The sequence below is a fragment of the Chelonia mydas genome, chromosome 15 (assembly GCF_015237465.2).
Source record: "Chelonia mydas isolate rCheMyd1 chromosome 15, rCheMyd1.pri.v2, whole genome shotgun sequence".
Taxonomy (NCBI): domain Eukaryota; kingdom Metazoa; phylum Chordata; order Testudines; family Cheloniidae; genus Chelonia; species Chelonia mydas.
This window is the reverse complement of record NC_057856.1, coordinates 30,459,411-30,481,679: the sequence shown is the minus strand read 5'-3', so window position 1 is coordinate 30,481,679 and position 22,269 is coordinate 30,459,411. Positions and strand designations below refer to the sequence as shown.

The window sequence follows — 22,269 nt, the reverse complement described above, 5'->3', positions numbered from 1 at the left end:
TTTTGACTGCCACCTTAAGATGGACTTCTGAAATTCTTACTTTTCTTAGCTGTCCTGTTCAAAAAATCTCTAACTATATAATAAGTTCCTCTGCCTACTTCTCTAGCAACAACTGACTCCACTAAATCTGCTTCAGCTCTCAGAAACAGCATTCTTTTGGGAACTAACTAACTTTTCAATTTATTTCAATCCACATATCATAAGGCAAAGATGAAAAATGTGTAGTTTATTATTTAAATAGTAGTAAATGTAGCACATTACCTGGGAGCCTTACAACAATTCAAACAAAAATTATAAATATTATATCATCCTCACACCTTGCTGCACTGGCGAGACCACTTAGTGAAAGCTTGGCCAGACTGACACATTTGCCTTACTTCCTGAAGCTCAGCAAAACCAGATCCTTGCAGTTTGCCAAAAGGAGCAAGTTCCAGATCCTTGAGTCACTGTGCTGATATGAAAAGGCATTTTTCACACAGATACTTTTCCATGCTTCCACGGTAACTTTACAATTGTTAATAATACACCTTTAAAATAGTTGTGTATGTTACTGATTTCAGACTGCCTTCATGTCATACCGCCCTTTTTCCTTCCCACATTAACTGCAGTACTTAAACTGAACTGTACTGAACGTAACTGAAATGATTTGATTCTGGACGAAAAGATCATCTGTGGCTTGGTATAGCAACCTTTAGGACTGACAGCACTGGGAACAGAGTTTTTGGTACAATACTAAGAATCATCACATTTTTCTCTATAATTATTCTGTGTAAAAGAATGAAACGAAAGCAATCAAATTTAGAAAATGGGCCCTGGATAACAACTGATATGAAAGAAGGAACTAGCAATAGCTTAGTAAAGGGGTTACTGCGGATACTTATTTAAAGCGGAAAGAAACCCTAACCTGACACCTGCCTATCACCTCCCTGAACACTTTGCTGTTGAACTGCATCCCTTTCCCGCAGCCTGCGTCTCTCTGGGTCAGGGAAGATGTCTTCTTGTAAGAAGCACAAAGAGACCCTGAATCTGATTGAGGCTTTTGGGCTCTTTCCCAGTACAAACAGGTAATGGAGAAGAAAGTATAGCAGCTGGGGTTCAGTCTCCAAAACCACCACCTTTTTGCCAGCAAACTGAGAAAGCTGGTGCTGTTTTATGAAAACCCTAATTTCCTCTGCATTTGACTCAGATGTAGGGGATTAGTCAATCCTCTCAGAAGGGATTATAAAGTCTTAGCCCAAGCATAAACAGCACAGTGCATTGCAACTCTCATCGACTCATGAGTGAGGAAATAAATATACCTTAAGAGCAACCCGTACAGAGAATAAAGTGCAATGAGTCAACAACATGCATTACAAGTATATACCTTGCTGAGAATTTAAGTTCCATAATATAGCTAAAGAAGACAATTTAACCTAGTTTCTCCCCAGAAAATGGTGTTTGGGATTATCAGTCAGGCATTCCCGTGCTTCAAGAAATCAGAGACTTATTACCCTACTGTTAGCTGGCACCGTGGTGTTTACTAGCGAAAAGAACATTTTCTGTTCTTTGTAGTTCTTTCTCAACATTTAAAAACGGTCTTATGCCAGCTGCTAGTAATTGCAGTGGGTGACACTGATAGATAAGTTCCCCTTTTTAGTCACTGTGGGTAGTTAATATATTTCTGTTTAGGGAGTTTGGAGTGATTTCTTTCTCTCCTGACTCACTACCTATAATTATATCTTGGTTATACCTGCAATAATAACAAAAATAAAGTTTCATCTATAAAAGAAAGTATGTTAAAATAATAATGGGGATATACCTTAGAATCTAAGTTAATCATTTTGTCTAGGTATTAAGCAGGTTTCAGAACAGAGGATGATATAGCATATTATATACCACATTAGCTGGGCACAAGAAACTAAGATAAGGATGGAGTAACAACTATTGCTCTAGATTTCTTTCCTTTAATGCTGTTTTTCAATAGTTTTGTGTAATAATAATAATAATGTTAAAAATAAAAATTAATTGACTTCAGTTTTGTGGCTGCTTTAGGTCCAATCCAATGGAAATGAACCCTTCGCATATGGTATGACCCTGCTATCAATGTTCAAGTGGGTACAGGAGTAGTTTGAACATAAGACAGTATTGTTGAAACAAGATTCCCTTATCCAAACACTCACTAATCAGTATTTTATTCTTACATATGAGGTCTCTGTCCATGGAATATTTCCTCTACATTTTATGCTATCGTAGATGTTAATACACAAACTTTCATTATAAATCTATAGATAGTGAGAAATTTATTTATAGATTTGTTACTTACAGAGTGAGAATGGACTAGAAGTCTTAGCATAACATTCAGAGCCAGAAACTCCTGTGTTCAAAGCCCTGCTCTGAAAATAAATTCTTCTAAGGAGTGTAAGCAATGCAGTGTCTACAGTGACACTGTATCGCCCAACCTACATCAACCTAAGCACTACGCCTCTCGCAGAGGTGGAGTTATTAAGTCAGTGTAGTGGGCAAGGTACATCGGTGGGATGACATTTTAGTGTAGACGCTTACAAAGTCAGGTCGATGTAAGCTGCTTTACATCGACCTAACTCTGTAGTGTAAACCAGGCAGGCCTATGTCTTAACCTTTGATTCTCTACGCCAACGTAAAGACTTTGCAATGCTGTGTTCCAGTTGACTAATGAACCCTATTCTGTTTGATAAAAGCTGCCTGGTGACACTGCAAATACTTGCTGAAGGGCACTGATCCCTGAAGAGGGCAAAAAAATCTCTGAACAGGAGTCTCTCACAGGCCTGGTCTACATTACAGAATTAGGTCGACATCATGCAGCTTACACTGACCTAACTCTGTAAGCGTCTATACTAAAATGTATACTAAAATAGGTGCAAGCCCTCCTGGTGAGGATACACACCGCCGACACAAGGAGCTTAGTATGGACATGCAAAAGCAATTTTATTACTGCAGTGGCCATATGGCAATGTAACTTAGGTTGACTTAATTTTGACCTGTAGACTTGGCCTCAGTTGGATTTGCTGGGCAGAGCTCATGGTATGAAACAGGAGTACAGGAGCCCACAGGCTCAAGCTCAAAGGTGTTGAAGCACATGGCCTATCCTTAAGAAAGAGTGGGACTGTGTGTGTGGGGTCTGGCACACTAAGGGGTACCTCCAAGGAATTGTTTAAAAGCTGGGGTATAGCATAGACCCTGTGGCTCCATGACACTATGTATGCCAAATTTCAGTCAAACTATAATTTTAAACACACCCAGGATATACACACTTGACAAAAACATCATTCACTATACCTTGTTCTACTTGTTATGATCCCAAACCGGCAAACACCTCCACACGTGCATAAATTTAAGCAGTGAATAATCCATCTGAAGTAAATGACACTATCTGCACACTTAAAGTTAAGCATGCACATGACTGGGACCTGTAACACCAGCCTGAAAGTGTCATTCACAATCTTTCATCTAAAAGTGTAAAGGAAACAACGGCTGAAGAAAAAATATTGCACATGTACCTTAATGCCTTTAGTGTCCTCTTCATCAAAGGAGCCAATATCAAAAGCATCTGCAGCATTTACTTCTCCCCGGGGAGGAATCAGTGGAGGAGAATACTGGAAATCAAAGGCAGGGCAGTCTAGTTACAAAGCCAACCAATTAGCGTAATTATTTCAATCTAGTCTGCATTTATACATGCCCATTATCTTGTTGCAAAACAAAAGGCAAGGTATTCCTACAGAGTAAACAATGTATTGCAATGAAACGAGACTTAAGCATGCATTCCTTTACTGAAAGGTCTTCCCAAGGCACTTCAAAGAGCTTTATTTTTGTTATTTATATACAGTCATATGGAAGAACCATATAAAAGATTGAAGGCCTAGATTCTCCCCTGCCTGGCACGTTGTGCAATCATTTGAACCTACACATCTGTACAATGCTACAGATGAGAATTCTTCACTCACTCACATTGGTGATAGCATTTTACATCTACTTTGCACTTACTTTGCACATATATACTTGGCAAGGAAGGGAGAATAAGGATCTAAATTTGCTGTTCCCCACCCTGTTTAAGTTTTACTGCTTTATAGCAAGAGATAAGGTCACATTTTTAAGTATACCTTTTGTAAGTAGACTTGCTGCCAGTCAATCCCTTTGAAAAAATGATGCTCTTTTATTTCTTGCGCGCTGCAAAAAAAAATTTAACATAACAAAATGCAGAAGCTTTTCAAGTTATGTTTAAGAACTCCACTGTGGAAAAATTCTTCTACCTAAACCAATACTTTCAGACAAGCACCCACGCTCACTTTCTACCGCATATTATGTATCTTAAATAGCACACAATACCATTCTGTTAACAGTACCTGTAAAATGATCCCCAAATATTATATCCGACACGACTCAATTTATGTTGTTTCTACTTTAAGATAACAATCACCTACATATTGGGAGCATGAAACTCTAATTTTGTGAATGTCGTTCAGAGCCCTTTGATGTCAACTTTCATAGTACAGTAGAACCTCAGAGTTATGAACACCAGAGTGATGAATTGACCAGTCAACCACATGCCTCATTTGGAGCTGGAAATACGCAATCAGGCAGCAGCAGAGACAAAAAAAACAAACCCCGCAAATACAGTACATACTGTGTTAAGCGTAAAATACTAAAAAATGAAGGGAAAGTTTAAAAAAGATTTGACAAAGTAAGGAAACTGTTTCTGTGCTTGTTAAAAAGCATCATTTTTCTTCTGCATAGTAAAGTTTCAAAGCTGTATTAAGTGAATGTTCAGTTGTAAACTTTTGACAGAACAACCATAATATTTTGTTCAGACTTATGAACATTCCAGAGTTACGAACAACCTCCATTCCCGAGGTGTTTGTAACTCTGAGGTTCTACTGTAATACCTGCAAATAAGGCAGCTGGACATCTAATGACTGTACCCACAATTACCTGTATGTGTAAAACAGCCAGCGTTAGGATGAAGATCATTTAAAATCAGGGGCTACAGGACTGCTTGGAATAAGGTAAAAGTAATTTAAAATAAATCAGTATTTGTCAGCAGTTACCAAATGTCCTATTTTCAGAAGATTGGAAAGCTAGGAAAATCTCAAATGCCACCATATGGGAACAGTCACAAATGCTGACTTTTTTAATAACACCACCACCACCACCCCCCCAATTTAAAATATGCACTATAATCATGGTCATCAAAATGTCTGTATCAAGATAGGGTTACTTCTCAAAAAACACAGAGCAGGAAAACTACAGAGCAACCAAAAATATGTAACATAGATAACAAAATAAAATAGTTAAAATGCCAATGAAACCTTAAAATGCTTAGAACAAAATTAGAAATAATACCTGGCTAAGTGTCCCTCATAAAAGAGAGATTTCTCAGCCTACCAATAGTCAAAAGCAAGTTGAACAGACACTGCATTGAACTTTAATGCTTTCTTGCTAACATTAACATGTTACAGTGATAGGAAGCACATTCTGACCTAAAATAAAATAGATCTCTCATTTAAAGGAAAGAAGAGATATATGCAGGCTTTGGTTAATGGAGAAGCTAAATCCTACCTGCTACCCTGACAGCCAAGCCTCTTGCTAACATCGCGTTGCAGAAGCCCTTCCAAAAGGGACTTTAGTTCAGGGGAAAATGAATCTGGTAACTCCACATTCTGAAGGATAAAAAAAAGAATTATGACATGAATTCTTGGAACTAGTTCAATCTGAGACACCACCACATTTAAAAGGTAACTTATCCTTGGAAGGGTTTAGCAGCACAGTTCCTGCACGTACACATACAGAATAAAGTTGTTTCTCAAAAAGAAGTGATGTACAGAACTTCTTAAGGACGTGTAATTAGCTAAGCATGAAAAGCTTAAATCAAATGATCTTTAGAATCCTTACCACGGTGAGCGTCATCCGGTCGATCTCATGCTTATCTTTGGTTTTGTGCTGTCTGAAAGGACTGTGACTGTAGAAATAAGAAAATGCACTAATAAATGTAAACCCATAACATATCTGCTTATTTCAGCTGTGGCAACCCCAGAAAAGAGTGTAGCATCCTGTTAGTCCCATTCTTCAAGAACTCATCAATCCCACCCTGCAGAACGACAACACAAGCAGTGAAACTTTCAGCATTTCCAGTGAAAACTAGACTGATCCAATACTGACACAGAATTCAATACTACGGGTGGGAATCCCCTGGAAAAGTATGCGTTTGTTTTTATGACATTACATTTTCTGTAAAAACCTGCAGTACCCTGCAAAAGTAAATACTTCCTGTCACTTTGGTATTACTTGATTATTCCATCTTTACAATCAACTTCAGAGAAAACAGATCTTTTAACTCTTTCACTGACTCCACACAAATATCACCAAGGTTACTACATTTAGGAAAGCCTAATGCTGTTATTTCGTAAGTATATATGCAGTGGGCTAGTTTATAAGTGAATGTAGTTTGAGTAGTCAATCTTTCCAGTACTTATGGATCAAGTACTGAAGACCTCACTGAGTAAATCTCCAAAAAAATAAATGACCCCATCTAACGGGGAAATTCTCAGAAGCTACCAAAACTTTGACATTTTAAAAATAACTATCTACAAATGGAAGCCTAACATATTTTACAGAGCGGTTGACTCCATTATATATGGAAAGCATGTAGCAGGAGATTAGAATCTATGGGTGAAATGAACGCTAGTCAGTGGACAGTCTATAGAGGACGACTGGCAGTTTGAGAGTGTGTGGAGCCTCTAAAGGAAAAGCATATGATTTGGGGTTGGTATAAGAATATTTCTAGTAAATGAGGCTGCTTGAGAACAAGGCTGGTTTGTCTGAATATCCAACATACTGTTTTATACTGATATATTTTAGATGTTGTATGAGCTTTGAAAGTAATTGATAATCTGTAGCAGTCCTGGTAAATTACACATTTTCAGTGTAACGTTAAGTAGCAACTGGAAGGGGTATTTAATCATGGGGGGGTGGGGGCAGGGGTGGGTTGGTTAGTATGGTTGAGATTTATTCACTGTCTCCTGTCTCCAAATCCAGGGAGAAAGTTATTTTTCAAAAACAAAATACCTGTTTCCCTATTAACCTATTCATTAACAGTTTTCAAGTACATAAAAGGTTGTTAAAAGGAGGAGGGAGAAAAATTGCAGCAAGGGCAGTTTAGGTTGGACATTAGTAAAAACTTCCTAACTGTCAGGGTGGTTAAGTACTGGAACAAATTGCCTAGGGAGGCTGTGGAATCTGCATCGTTGGGGAGTTTTAAGAGCAGGTTGGACAAACACCTGTCAGGGATGGTCTAGATCAGGGGTCTCAAACTCGCGGCCCGTGAACCTCCCCAATGTGGCCACGGGACTCCAGCAGTTTTGGGGCCAGGTCTCTCCCTTGGCCCCGCCTGCCGCCCTCGGGTTCTCCCCTCCTCCCCACCGCCCCCCGGCGATTTAAAATGGCCCGGGGCCCCGGCAGCGCAGCAGAGCTGAGCGGTGTCTGCCTGCTCGCTCCACGTGTCTGCCAGCCCCTCCCTGCGACCCCAGGGCAGGGTGGGGTGGGGCAGGTCTATGCCTCCGCATGCTGCCCCCGCCCCAAGCACCCCTGTGGCCAATGGGAAGCTGTGGGGGCAGTGCCTGGGGGGGGCAGCGCGCGGAGGCCCCCGGGCTGCCCCGCCTTGGAGCCCCAGGTAAGCGCCGCACCCCCCCAACCCCTCCCAGAGCCTGCACCCCCCCTTCCCACACACCCCCTCCCGCCCCTAAACTCCCTCCCATAGCCTGCACCCCCTCCCGACACCCCTCAGCCCCCAAGCTCCCTCCCAGAGGCTGCACCCCCTCCCCCTTCCCACACATCCCCTCCTGCCCCCAAACTCCCTCCCAGAGCCTGCACCCCTCCACCCTGCCCCAGCCCAGAGCCTGCACCTAGCACCCAAACTCCAACCCAGAGCCTGCACCCCGACCCCCTCCCCCACCCAAACTCCCTCCCAGAGCCCAACCTCTCACCCCTTCTGCACCCAAACTCCCTCCTAGAGCATGCACCCCTATCCCCTACCCCAGACCCCTTCCCCACCCAAACACCCTCCCAGAGCCTTAGGCAGGTGGGGGGCAGAGCTTTTCGGGGGGCGGGTTCTGGGCAGCATGAGTGACATTGTTGCCCCGCTTGGAGGATTTGAGGACTGGCACTGAACCCAAAGTAAATTGAGTCTGAGACCCCTGGTCTAAATAACACTTAGTCCTGCCTTGAGTGGAGGGGACTGGCTACCACTAGGAGTCCATCACACTGTTCACAACCCCTATTGGCTTTTTTAGGTGTTTGTTTCTCCCATTATCCTGAAGAGATTTCTGCAGCATGGATTTGACGGAGGGAAGACTGTGTTATGCTCCTGTGATACTCTGCTGTGTCAGGGATGATGTCTGGAGTTTGAAGGATTAAATGTGGCCTTAGATGAAGCAACAAGAAGGCTTTGCCAATAAATGACTGTGGTTGGCTACAGAAGGTCTCCTATATGGTTACATCTATACAACTTTTTAATTCTGTCTATTAACCTACAGTAAATTGAGTCAATTTTTGTGAGCAATGAACTACTAATGTGGGCCTTATGTCTGATATTCAGAGCTATGCACTTACCTTGCTTTGTAAAGTGCTCTGAGTTCCATGGACAAAAGTGCTATGCAAGAGCTCATTATTAATTATTACTGCTAGTACATCCACCCAATTTGACAAGGCCAATGGAACAATCTAACATATGATCAATATTCTTGAACAAATACCAGTGGACTCTGACGGCCTCAAAAATGGATTATTTCATCTGATTGCAGTTTATTAACGTCTGAGATAAACCCATCAGTGTTCATAAAACCTAAGTAGACACAGATGTTTATTGATAAAGGAACATTTCACAAATGAAGGAGTAAGATGTTTTGCACTCAGATATGATTCAAGGACAAATTCTGCCTTCAGATGCACCCAGGCAAAGGATACATTTTAGCTTATCTAAAATCTATAGACGTGAAAAGTTAACGTGATGTTACAGAAAAAAGACGCGAGGTCACTTCATCCACAAGTCTAAAGCGTTACCTGAAGTCCACTAATGCCTTCATAGTCCTTCTAAAGTACAGCAACCTTATGTCATTTAAAATATGCAACAATTGTCAGCAAAGTGGTAGTAGTAAAGTAAGTAGTAAAATATCCATTTCTAGCCAGAAATGGATGAGCACCAAGCTGTTCAGAAACAGCCAATCTTTTCTAAACTTTCTGACCCTTCGCTACTGAGCAAAATCTCAAATAATCACCCCACCATTACTAAAAATCTGTATCTACTTACAAGGGAGAGTACACAATCTGCTCTCAATAACTAACAATACTTATTACTTATACTACTTTAAAGTTAAGTACTGACCTATAATTTGTTCTACAACAACCCAGTTCTTTTTCTTCCTCTATTTTTGATGTGCTGATGGACCCATGTTTTTTCAAGCTAATTTCAAGGCTGTACCAAATCAATTTACTTCTTTTCCTAGGAAACTTACTTTTATATTATAATCCTTTGGCTTATTAGATCATTTATCTGGCATTTAAGACCAATATAAAAACATGGCATAATTTCACTTATACATTATTACATTAAATCTCAAATAACTAATAAGAGCTGTAGAGATGCTAGTGAAAATATAACATATAAAAGAACAGCAGAAATTACTCTGATAAAAACATTTTAGAAAACAACCCAAGAGTTATCAAGACAGGCTACCTGTAAAAAATCCATCACTTGTTTAAAAGAATAGACATAATTTCACATCATAAATTTAGACTGTTTTTCATCCCGTGAAACAGCACTAAAGAGAAAAATTTGAAGAGCACCAATATAACATAATATGTACAAAGAATATTTTTGAAATTGTTTATATTTAAACCCAGGCACAAATGTACTCATGCTATGTGGAAGATTTTATTATATTATTATAATTTTAGGCCTACCACGATGTCTGGTTCTAGCATTTGTCTCTCTACCTTTTTTTTGTTTTTGTTTACTGTAGCTTTCAGCTCTTCAGCATCAAGCATTTTTTTTTTTTTTTTGTTAATCTGCAAGTTTAGACTCAACTGAGACTAGGTATTTGCAAGCAAACGCATAAGCTTCAAATGGCTTCAAGGAGCCATGACTAGCGAGAGCTCAGGTAGATAACTCTAGCTTTGTTCCACCTGTCGAAGTCTCACTGATGTCAATGAGAGTTTCAGAATCAAGCACAGAAGATGGCTTACATATACCTATTCTCCTCCACTATGTGGGACTTTTATGCCAATAATAGCCTTTAGCGCAGTGGTGGGCAAACAGCGGTCCGTGGGCCTCATGTGGCCCGTCAGGGTAATCTGCTGGTGGGCCACAAGACAGTTTGTTTACATTGACCGTCCACGGGCACAGTCGCTCGCAGGTCCCCGTGGCTGCGGTTCAGCGTTCCCGGCCAATGACCATTAAGATCATCTTTCTTGACCAATGATCTGACAAGTAACTTCCCCTCAGTCCCACAAATCCCAGCACCAGCTCCTCCTTCACCACATCAAGTTCAAGCTTTTTGTCAAAGTAGTTGAGTCCCAATACAATTCAGTCCCTCTCTACTTACCTCATGTAGTCTCTTATCCATTTGCCTCTGCCACTGATACCAGCCTCTCCCACCACTCTTTGCACCTTCTTCCATGCCATACTCTACACATTAGAGAAAAGGTGGGTAAGGTAATATCTTTATTGGAACAACTTCTGTTAGCAAGAGAGACAACCTTTCAAGCTTACATAGAGCTCTTCTTCAGGTCTGGGAAACTCAAAAGCTTGTCTCTCTCGCCAAAAGAAGTTGGTCCAATAAAAGATATTACCTCACCCACTTTGTCTCTCTACAACACTGAATACAACCTACACATGGAATGCTCTCCCTAAGCCAGTCCATAAAGCCACTATCCTCTCCACTTACAATCCCTCCTGAAGACCCACTTCTTCTTGAATAAGTAGATACACATAAGACAAGATGCTCCAGACACCCAAAAGAAGAAGTTAAAACATTCTAAATTTTAAAGCTTATTATATTTTTTTATTTCAGTCTTTTTCCTTACAAAATGATGGAGAAGATATTTTACTGAGGAAAGCTAGTGCTTGTAGGTCTAGCGGTAAAAGTAGGTGTTTTGAAGTGATATATCTGAGGAGCAAATAAGAACCTGACCTATTCTCCCACAGTGCAATATTTGTAGCCACTATGAAAAGCAGAAATTCGTGAGGCAGGAGGAACCTGGAAATGCAAGAAGCCTTGTCATAAATATAAAGGGAAGGGTAAACACCTTTCTATATACAGTGCGATAAAATCCCTCCTGGCCAGAGGCAACATCCTGTTACCTATGAAGGGTTAAGAAGCTCAGCCAACATGGCTGGCACCTGACCTAAAGGACCAATAAGGGGACAAGATATTTTCAAATCTTTGGGGGAAGGAAGACTTTTGTTTTGTGCTCTTTGTTTACGTGTTTGTTCTCTCTTGCGACTGGGAGAGGCCAGACAGAAATCCATCTTCTCCAACCCATCCTAATCCAAGTCTCCAATATTGCAACCAGTATAGGTAAGCCAGGCAAGGCAGATTAGTTTAATCTTTTGTTTTATGTGAATTTTCCCTGTGTTAAGAGGGAGGTTTATTCCTGTTTCCTGTAACTTTAGGGTTTTGCCCAGAGGGGGATCCTCTGTGTTTTGAATCTGAATACCCTGTAAAGTATTTTCCATCCTGATTTTACAGGGATGATTTTTACCTTTTTTTTTTTTTTTTTTTTTTTTTTTAAATAAAATCCTTCTTTTAAGAACCTGACTGATTTTTCCATAGTTCCAAGATCCAGCGCTTTGGGTCTTTGATGATTTTCTAACCAATTGGTTAGGATATTATTCTCAAGCCTCCCCAGGAAAGGGGGTGTGTAGGGCTTGGGGGGATATTTTGTGGGAAGACGTCTCCAAGTGGTCCCTTTCCCTGTTCTTTGTTTAAAACGCTTGGTGGTGGCAGCATACGGTTCAAAGACAAGGCAATGTTTGTACCTTGGGGAAGTTTTTAACCTAAGCTGGTAAGAATAAGCTTAGGGGGTCTTTCATGCGGGTCCCCACATCTGTACCCTACAGTTCAGAGTGGGGAAGGAACCCTGGCAAGCCTAATGTTATTTCTTTGTGCAGAGCTGGGGTGAGTAGGAGGGTATGCAATAACTAACAGAATGCATATTACTAGCTTTATAGACAGAACATAAAGGTGCCAATATTAAAAAGGCAAGAGATTTCACTCACCCTCTCAGAAGTTTGAAAAGCATACAGCCTAAAGAGAACCAGTCTGCGCTGCTATCGTATGCTGTTCCTTTCTGGAGCACCTCAGGAGCCATGTATCCATGGGTACCACTGGTGGAAACGGGAGAGGAGGGAGAGATAGGGGAGGGAGGTCAACAGAATCTTGATCACAAAACAAAATTAACCTCTTATGAAATTCTGCAGTATCCCAACAAGAAAATCTATCTAGAACAGGGTGACTTCTCATAGTCATTTTAAACAGAAGTCACTTTGGCCACACTTACACCCATTTGGATTTCCATTTTCTGTTAAGCCATGGAGGCATTACAACACTTTAAAAAAGGATGAGAAAATATTTATAATGGAAAGAATTAGGCAACCTAAACTTCGGGAGCGCTATTGTTCCCTCTATAACAAGACTTAATGGAGTTAGGAGCAGAAGTCAGTAAGCAGCCTTTTGTCAGAGAAGGGGTTATAGAAGAGGAAGCTGCAGCAGTGAAGAGTATGGTTTTTTAACAAGCTCCTCCTTCAAGTTGCATTGTCTTATTAATAGAAGAAACAGTGGGCCAAATTCTCTGCTGCAGCTGATCTCCACTTGGCTCCAGAGACAGGAAAACGCATCCAGTTATGGCCCCCTGATTCTGCGTACCAGTCTGCACAAGCTCTGGCCCTAAGGAGAGTTAGGCCAGGTGGAGACTGTTGCAACTCATGATGCAGGTTTAGGGTTGGTGAAGCTGAGCTCCGCTCTACCATACCCTCTCCACACTCCGGTTCTCTCACATACCTCCTCTATGCCAGGATAACGGATGAGGGCAGCTGGCACGGAAGCTCTACCCACCAGCTTTAGACAGCAGAGAATTCCCCTACTTCAGGGGAATTCCCTCCTTGTCACTCACAGCCAGAATTTGGCCCCAGTGTGCTACCTATGTCCTATACGTGATTCCAAGCTGTAACCTTTTCCTGGACTTTAGTGAATGACCAATCATTTTAAACACGAGGGACCAAATTCATCCTTTGTGCAAATCCACTGTAGTCAGACCAGGGATGAATCTGGCCCTAAGAGTACAGAATGCCACAAAAAATATGATAAGTGCCCACACACACAAAAAATCAGAGTTCAGTTACACCTCTGCAATTTCACTGAAGCCAGTGGGTGCAAATGGGAGCACAATTTGGCCCAAACACTAGCAAAAATATGGATACACATATGTAAGAGCACAATAAACCCTGAATTTTAGTACATTTCCGAAAGGCTACCACTTTGGATAATTAAAACAATCTGGTGCTTCAAATCAAGCAGGGTTTTTATTTACTTTGAACACTGAATCATCACAAAATCATGGGTCATCTTCCAGTCTATGCCTACACATCAGCTGTTACAAATGCACAGGATGTTAGAAATTAGAGATGGAAGAGAATTAATAGGTCATCTTGTCTCTCTCCCAGCCAATGCAGGATTGCTCCCTACAGAACATTTTCTAGAGCTTTCAGTGTCCAAAGCAACAGGGCTTCCACCCCTTCCCCAGGAAGACTACTGCTCAATCTAATGGAGCTTATTATGAGGCAGTTGATCACTATATTCAGCCATATTTTTTCTTTGTTTTAACTCATTACACTAAGGCCTGGTCTACACAGTGGGGGTTAGGTTGAATTTAGCTGCGTTAGGTCAATTTAAAAATGACTGTGCCCACACAACCAACCCCATTCCGTGGTTGGAACGAAAGGGCTCTTAAAATCGACTTCTGTACTCCTCCCCGACGGGGGGAGTAGTGCTAAAATCGACCTTGCTGGGTCGAATTTGGGGAAGTGTGGACACAAATCGACGGTATTGGCCTCCAGGAGCTACCCCAGAGTTCTCCACTGTGACTGCTCTGGACAGCACTTTGAACTCCGATGCACTAGCCAGGTACACAGGAAAAGCCCCAGGAACTTTTGAATTTCGTTTCCTGTTTGGTCAGCATGGCAAACTCAGCAGCACAGGTGACCATGCAGTCCCCCCAGAATCGTAGAGCGTAGAATGTTTCTATGCTCCCCCATCATCTCCGTCTCTGAGGTTATCGCACATTAGAAGTCAAAAAAAACACACTCGCGATGACATGTTTTCCAAGCTCATGCAGTCCTCCCGCACTAATAAGGCACAGCTTAATGCATGGAGGCATTCAGTGGCAGAGACCAGGAAAGAATTAAGTGAGCGCAAAGAGCAGAGGCAGGACACGATGTTGAGGCTAATGGGGGAGCAAACAGACATGATGAAGCGTCTGTTGGGGGAGCAAACGGACATAATGAAGTGTCTGTTGGAGCTGCAGGAAAGCCAACAAGAGCACAGACCCCCCCCGCTACATCCACTGTATAACCACCTACCCTACTCCCCATGTTCCATAGCCTCCTCACCCAGATGCCCAAGAACACGGAGGGGGAGGCTCCGGGCACCCAGCCACTCCACTCCAGAGGATGGCCCAAGCAACAGAAGGCTGTCATTCGAACAGTTTTATTTTTAGAATAAGCAATGTGGCCTTGTCCTTCACACCTCCCCCATCCCACCAGGCTATCTTGTCCGTTATCTCTTTTTTTTTTTAATTAATAAAAAAAAGAATGCATGGTTTCAAAACAATAGTTACTTTATTTTGAAGCGGGGAGGCTGGTTGGCTTACAGGGAATTAAAATCAACAAAGGGGGCGGGTTTGCATCAAGGAGAAACACACACAACTGTCACACCGAAGCCTGGCTAGTCATGAAACTGGTTTTCAAAGCCTCTCTGATGCGCAGCACCCCTTGCTGTGCACTTCTAATCGCCCTGGTGTCTGGCTGCTCAAAATCGGATGCCAGGCAATTTGCCTCAACCTCCCACCCCGCCATAAACGTCTCCCCCCTTACTCTCACAGATATTATGGAGCACACAGCAAGCAGCAATAATAATGGGAATGTTGGTTGCGCTGAGGTCTGACCTTGTCAGCAAACCGCGCCAGCGTGCTTTTAAATGTCCAAAGGCACATTTTACCACCATTCTGCACTTGCTCAGCCTATAGTTGAACTGCTCCTTACTACTATCCAGGCTTCATGAGCCATGGGAGCAGGGGGTAGGCTGGGATAGGTGCGACCGCGCAGTGCTGCCAGCTGGGAGAGCAGCCTGAGGCAGAAGCCTCCAGCTCGCATGATATTCCAAGGACTGAATCTCCATGAGACGAAATTTAAAGAAGATAATGACCTGGAGTCTCTGGCTCCCATTCAGTGCTCTAAGAGGAGAATAGCCATGTCTGTCCAGGCGCCCCGATCGACCTCACCGAGGTCTTCCAGGAGCACCCAGGAGACGTACAACAGCTATCAGTCCTACTGCACCGTCTGCCGCAAAGGCAATGAGCTGCTGCTGTGTAGCAATGCAGTACCGCATCTGCCAGCAGCACCCAGGAGACGTAGGGTGATGGTGAGCTGAGTGGGCTCCATGCTTGCCGTGGTATGGCGTCTGCACGGGTAACCCAGGAAAAAAGGTGCGAAACAATTGTCTGCTGTTGCTTTCACAGAGGGAGGGAGGGAGGGGTCCTGACAACATGTACCCAAAACCACACATGACAATGTTTTTGCCCCATCAGGCATTGGGAGCTTAACCCAGAATTCCAATGGGCAGCGGAGACTGCGGGAACTGTGGGATAGCTACCCACAGTGCACCGCTCTGTAAGTCGATGCTAGCCACGGTAGTGAGGACACACTCCGCCGACTTAAAGTACTTAGTGTGGACATACGCAATCGACTGTATAAAATCGGTTTCTAAAAATCGACTTCTACAAAATCGACCTAATTTCATAGTGTAGACATACCCTTACTTTGTACCACCCAAATAATTCTCCAGCCTTCTTTCTTAAGCCTTTCAAAATATATGTAGACTATGAAACCCCCATGTACTGTGCTATTTGTAAAACTGCTATGTTCCTCTTTTCTACCACTTTGCCAAAATTTAGCTCTTTTAATCTTTCTGCCTAAATCAGTCTCTTCTGCCTCAGATCAAGTCTGTTGCTTGACTCTGAATTCCATCCATTTTGTCAATATCTCTCTAGCATTCTATATGAGCTTTCTCTTACAATACCTTCAAAGAACACAAATGCAGTTTTTGGCTTCATACACAGATACATCAAGTAACAAAGCAGAAAAGTAACTGTTCTCTGATAGTCCAAGATAAATCAAAGATTCAAAACGTGTGTTCCACTGCTCAAACTCCTGTATACTTAATAACTGTCCCAGAGACTAAATGTCAATACATGAAATACCTTAATTTTGATAACCTGTCACTCATCTGTCCAAATTCTGACCAAAGAAATACCTTTATATTATAATTACTATAACCCTCAGAGTGTTTTCTTGTACACGTATGAAGTGCCATCACACCCATTGCACTAAATACAAAATTAATATGAAAAATAAGTTTAAAAGGTTACCCACTGAAATCAATAAGGACACATGGGCATGTACATAGCTGCTTTAAAAAGGGGCACAGTCAAGTACATGGTCTATTTCAAGATGGTGACCTGCACGCTAGCAGAAACCAGCGTTCCTAAGTGCTCTTGTGATTTCCTTTCAATAGCAAAGCTCTTTGGCAGAGAATATGAGCAGTTTAAAAGACAAAAATATATAAGATTAAAAATAGAGATTTAGCAACGTGAAATCAAACTTAAAACAGGGCAAAGGATTTGTAGTTCGTATAACTAAATATATCAGAGTTCATGAAATACTTACACACTAGCATGTGGTTTCTTTTTGGAAAAATCACAAGCAAGACCAAGGTCTGATATCCTTACATGTCCGTGCTCATCCAGCAGGATGTTTGCAGGCTAGAAGCACAGAGAGAGAGAAGTGTTACTGGCAACTGAAAAATAAAAAACCTTTGATCAACAGGACAATTTCGCAAATCAACACACCTGACTTCTACGCACCTCTAGTCTATGACAATTTCTGTTTTTACTAACGCTATACAAATTAAGTACCAAGCAGTTTTGTACAATCAAGGCATGATTAGACATTAGATTGGATTGGCCTTTATACCGTACCAACATTCTACAAATAAGGAAAACCTCAAAGGCAAGAAAACAAACCAGGTTTGAAAAATGAAGTTATAATTTTCAGCTGAGATTCACTCCAGGGTGCAAAGACGAGGGCCTAAAGTTTTAAGTAATGCATAGGGCCTTTTGCTGATCCTCTGCCTTCTCAAACTGTAAATAGGCTATTTTAGATCCCAGTCTATTCTCTTAAGACATGTTTATACTATGAGCTGGTATTCAGACAATTCCCCCCAGCCCTCCCCAAACAAACAAACAAACAAACATATTCCCTCAAGGCTGACCATTACAGCCCTGCAAATCTGTGGATATCCACTTTATATCATGTTAGCAGATCGCAGATTGGATGCAGATACAAATTTTGTATCCGTGCAGGGCTCTATTGACCATGTGCCTTTCTTCTTGCGATTTTCCTTCTTTTCCTTTCTATCAGAAGTTCTTATATGGTTGATACCTAACAGAAACTTACTCTTTATTATAATGTATGACAATCATTTATGTGAAACAGTTATTAGAAAATTCAAAACAAACTTTGAAAGAAGTAATCAGCATTCTCCTAACATTTGGTGACAGAAATTATTCTGGATACAAAAAGGGGTTTTCATTAAGTTTCTTATATTCCCTAGGTTGTTCATCACTACCCTACAACTGACTGTGTAAATAAAATGGTTACCTTCAAGTCTCTGTATACAACAAATCGATTGTGCATGTGTTCTAAGCCCAGGATGATTTCAGTAGCATAAAACCTCATCTCCTTCTCAGAAAACACACCGTGCTGTGAGAGGTGGTAGTGCAAATCTCCTCCTAGAATCAGAAAAATTGGGATGTAATTCATGAAAAGGGGAACAGTAAGTCCTGTTACATTGGCAGGTAGAAAGCTGTATTATGCAGAGCTACGTAAGGAGGAAGATAAAAGTCTACTCATTTGTAGGTTCCGTTGACCTGTGTGACAGGAAGGCGCTTGGATTCACATACTTAGGCACTTACAGGGGATGCTTTCATGCCTTTGAGCTTACATGAAATTAATAAAGCTGAGTAGATACTCTACAAGTAATCAGCAAATATCACTTCATTTTAAACATGAATTCATATCACCCATGTTTGTTCCTCTTTAGTGATTGCTTTCAGTGAACATTCCAGAAATTAAGTGTCACTTGCAGTGAATTTCAGTCATGTATGTGGGTTTGCAAAGAAATTAAAGTCTCTATTTGCATATGGAATTATTCAGGCTGGAAGGGCTTACACATTCATCCAGTCAGGGAACAGACACAGCACAAGTGACTTATCTAACAAATCACAACTACAAGAGGTTGAATATTTGTATTGAACTGTTCATGATCAAACTACAGATTTAAAATAATGAGCCATAACTATTTTCAGAGTCATAGACTGAAAGGCCAGAAGGGCCAACTGTGATCATCTAGTCTGACTTCCTGTATAACACAGGCCAGAGAACTGTCCCAAAATAATTTTTAGAGCAATCTGAATAATCAGCTACCATTTTGACTTAAATGAGGTTACTCATATGCATAAAGTTACAGACAGTCTTAATTGTTTACATGATCTGATCCTTAAATTACAAAGTAAGGTCTTGATCCTGCAGTGCAATGCGCCAAGGTGCACCCTAGCAACGGAAGGCATCTCACTGCAGGATCAGGGTCAAACAGCAGGCCCCCAAACTGCTAAAGAACGTCAGGTACCACTGACTTGCCAGATCTTCTGCCATGGACACAGTGGATCACTTTCTTTGTGTCTCAACTTCACCTTTATTGTAAGGCTTCCATGACTCTGCTTTCCTCATTCTCCTCCCGCTTTGCTGACGGTTCCTTCATTATTTTCTTGGGTGCCTCCCCATGTTCTCAGTTGTCATCCTTGAGTTCTACATTCAATCTCTCTGCATGTTATCTCAAGGAGACCTTATCCACTGCCACCTTTATGTCCAGAATTTCCCAACCTACCTCCCCTTTTTGTCTCTTCTTGTATCTATGACTGCCTTTCAGATCTCTCTCCTGGACATCCTAAAGCTATCTAAATTAGACATTTTCAATCTCTTTCTAACCCTGTCCATTTCTGCCCTTTTATTTCTCCACTTTCCTCCCGTTTCTCACAATCTCAGTGTTTTCTTTGGCTCGTCACATGCCTTCCTCCCCTCTTCTACCAAGCTCTCCGTGAGTCCCGTCACATCCTTCACCGTTCCCAGAACGGCTCCTTTCATTAACCTTGCTTACCATTCATCAGGTCCAGGATGAAGCAGAGTTTGTCAGGGGTGTGGAAGGCATAGGTCATACACACTATAAAAGGGCAGTCCTGTAAAGGAAAGCAATGAAGAGTTTACCTCACATGATATGCAGTGCCCTTGTTACATTAAGATATCTTCTAAAATGATTTCTGTTTTCTATCTATACACTTTGATGTACTCCATATGCAGTTTGGCGAATGCTAATATTTTCTTGTTTTCAAAACAAATATACAAAATGAATATAGGTAATCAAACACTGCAACTAATGACACAATTCTCTTCTGAAGTTTTGCAACCCCAAGAAGCACTCTCACAGATCATGTTCCAACATTTCTACAGAAGGAGGAAGTGTGACCTACGTTCCCACTCGCCTGATAATTACAAAAAATACGTTAAAGCTCACAAGCTATGCAACAGCCTAGGAAGTAACTAGTAGGGTCCCTTTGGGAATGGAAAAGAAAGGTGGGTGACTGAGATTACAGGAATACTGTTTAGCCAGTTGAAACAGAGGAGAGACTAAATCATTTGAATTAATTCATATGGGAAATTCTGGTAATTAGAACAGGTAATTTTATCCTTACCTGCAAATTAAATTTCTGAACATTGGTGAAATTCAATCCAGTCAGTGGGGCTGCTCTGACAGTCAAAGAGCAGCCAATTTAGAATTTTGGTGCCCTCTGTTGGTCATGTAAAACTTCCCTCAGCTCCCTAGTTGCCTTACAACAACTGGGAACAACAGTTAACTCACGCGATTAACTCAAAAAAATTAATCGTGATTAAAAAAAATTAATCACGATTAATCGCAGTTTTAATGGCACCGTTAAACAATAGAATACCAACTAAAATTTATTAAATATTTTGGCTGTTTTTCTATATTTTCATATATATTGTATTCTGTGTTGTAATTGAAATCAAAGTGTATACTATTTTTGTTACAAATATTTGCACTGTAAATAAAAGAAATAGTATTTTTCAATTCACCTCATACAAGTACTGTAGGGCAATCTCTTTGTTGTGAAAGTGCAACTTACAAACGTAGATTTTTTTTTGTTACAGAACAACTCGAAAACAAACCAATGTAAAATTTCAGAGCCTACAAGTCCACTCAGTCCTACTTCTTGTCCAGCCAATCGCTAAGTTTGTTTACATTTACACGAGATAATGATGCCCTCTTCTTATTTACAATGTAACTAGAAAGTGAGAACAGGCATTTGCATGGCACTTTTATAGCTGGCATTATAAGGTATTTACGTGCCAGATATGCTAAACATTCGTATGCCCCTTCATGCTTCCATGCTGGAGACGCTCGTTAAAAACATAATGTGTTAAATTTGTGACTGAACTCCTTGGGGAAGAATTTTATGTCCCCTACTCTGTTTTACCCGCATTCTGCCATATATTTCATGTTATAGCAGTCTCGGATGATGACCCAGCACATGTTGTTCATTTTAAGAACACTGTCACAGCAGATTTGACAAAACGCAAAGAAGGTACGAATGTGAGATTTCTAAAGATAAACTACTGCACTCGACCCAAGGTTTAAGAATCTGAAGTGCCTTCCAAACTCTGAGAGGGACAAGTTGTGGCGCATGCTTTCAGAAGTCTTAAAAAAGCAACACTACGATGCGGAAACTATATAACCCGAACTACCAAAAAGGAAAACCAACCTTCTGTTGGTGGCATCTGACTCAAATAATGAAAATGAACATGCATCGGTCCGCACTGCTTTGGATTATTATTGAGCAGAACCCGTCATCAGCATGGACACATGTCCCCTGGAATGGTGGTTGACAAATGAAGGGACACATGAATCTTTAGTGTGTCTGGCATGTAAATATCTTGCAATGCCGGCTACAACAGTGCCAGGAGGACGCCTGTTCTGACTTTCAGGTGACATTCTAAACAAGAAGCAGGCAGCATTTTCTCCTGCAAATGTAAACAAACTTGTTTGTCTGAGCAATTGGCTGAACAAGAAGTAGGACTGAGCGGAATTGCAGGTTCTAAAATTTCACATTGTTTTATTTTTGAATGCAGTTTTTTTGTACATAATTCTACATTTGTAAGTTCAACTTTCATGATAAAGAGATTGCACTAAATTACTTGTATTAGGTGAATTGAAAAATCCTATTTCTTTTAGTTTTTTACAGTGTGAATACTTATAATCAAAAATAAATATAACGTGAGCACTGTACACTTTGTATTCTGTGTTATAATTAAAATCAATATATTTGAAAATGTAGAAAACATCCAAAATATTTAAATAAATGGTATTCTATTATTAACAGCACGATTAATCGCACAATTAATCACGATTAATTTTTAATAGCGCAATTAATCGTGATTCATTTTTATAATCGCTTGACAGCTCTACTAGGAACACAAATAATTTAAAACCTATTAAGAAAAACACAAGCATTTGCCCCATAGTACACAGGTGATGCAGGAATCAAAGATTAGATTATGTAATCCAGAAATGCAAAACAGGGTGTAGTTTTCAGACTGAAGTCTGTCAGTGTACAGAAACCAAACTTTTAGGGAATGGTTACATTTCCTTCTCTGTACACTGTGTAAACTCAGTCCAGATAGCTGGCTTCTAAGGTGTACGGCAGAATAGAATCCAGGTAGGAATAAACTACTTTATTACTGGTTCTCTCTTAGAGAAGAAAGGTTACTTGCCATTTTCGTCCAGATGTGTGGTCCCT

At 41.0% G+C, this 22,269-nt stretch overlaps 1 protein-coding gene across 9 annotated transcripts in view; it reads right to left on the bottom strand.

Annotated features, from left to right (window-relative positions):
* The window catches only part of GRK3 (G protein-coupled receptor kinase 3), a 126,035-nt gene that overhangs the window by 13,079 nt on the left and 90,687 nt on the right, over window positions 1-22,269 (bottom strand). For all 9 annotated transcript variants that reach the window (XM_043529328.1, XM_043529327.1, XM_043529326.1 and 6 more), the window contains 8 exons: window positions 19,557-19,635; window positions 18,002-18,132; window positions 17,009-17,103; window positions 12,287-12,394; window positions 5,905-5,971; window positions 5,572-5,672; window positions 4,116-4,182; window positions 3,516-3,611 (listed from right to left, as the gene is read on the bottom strand). In XM_043529328.1, coding sequence (XP_043385263.1) covers window positions 3,516-3,611; window positions 4,116-4,182; window positions 5,572-5,672; window positions 5,905-5,971; window positions 12,287-12,394; window positions 17,009-17,103; window positions 18,002-18,132; window positions 19,557-19,635 — 744 coding nt within the window. The remainder of the gene's footprint in view (window positions 1-3,515; window positions 3,612-4,115; window positions 4,183-5,571; window positions 5,673-5,904; window positions 5,972-12,286; window positions 12,395-17,008; window positions 17,104-18,001; window positions 18,133-19,556; window positions 19,636-22,269) is intronic.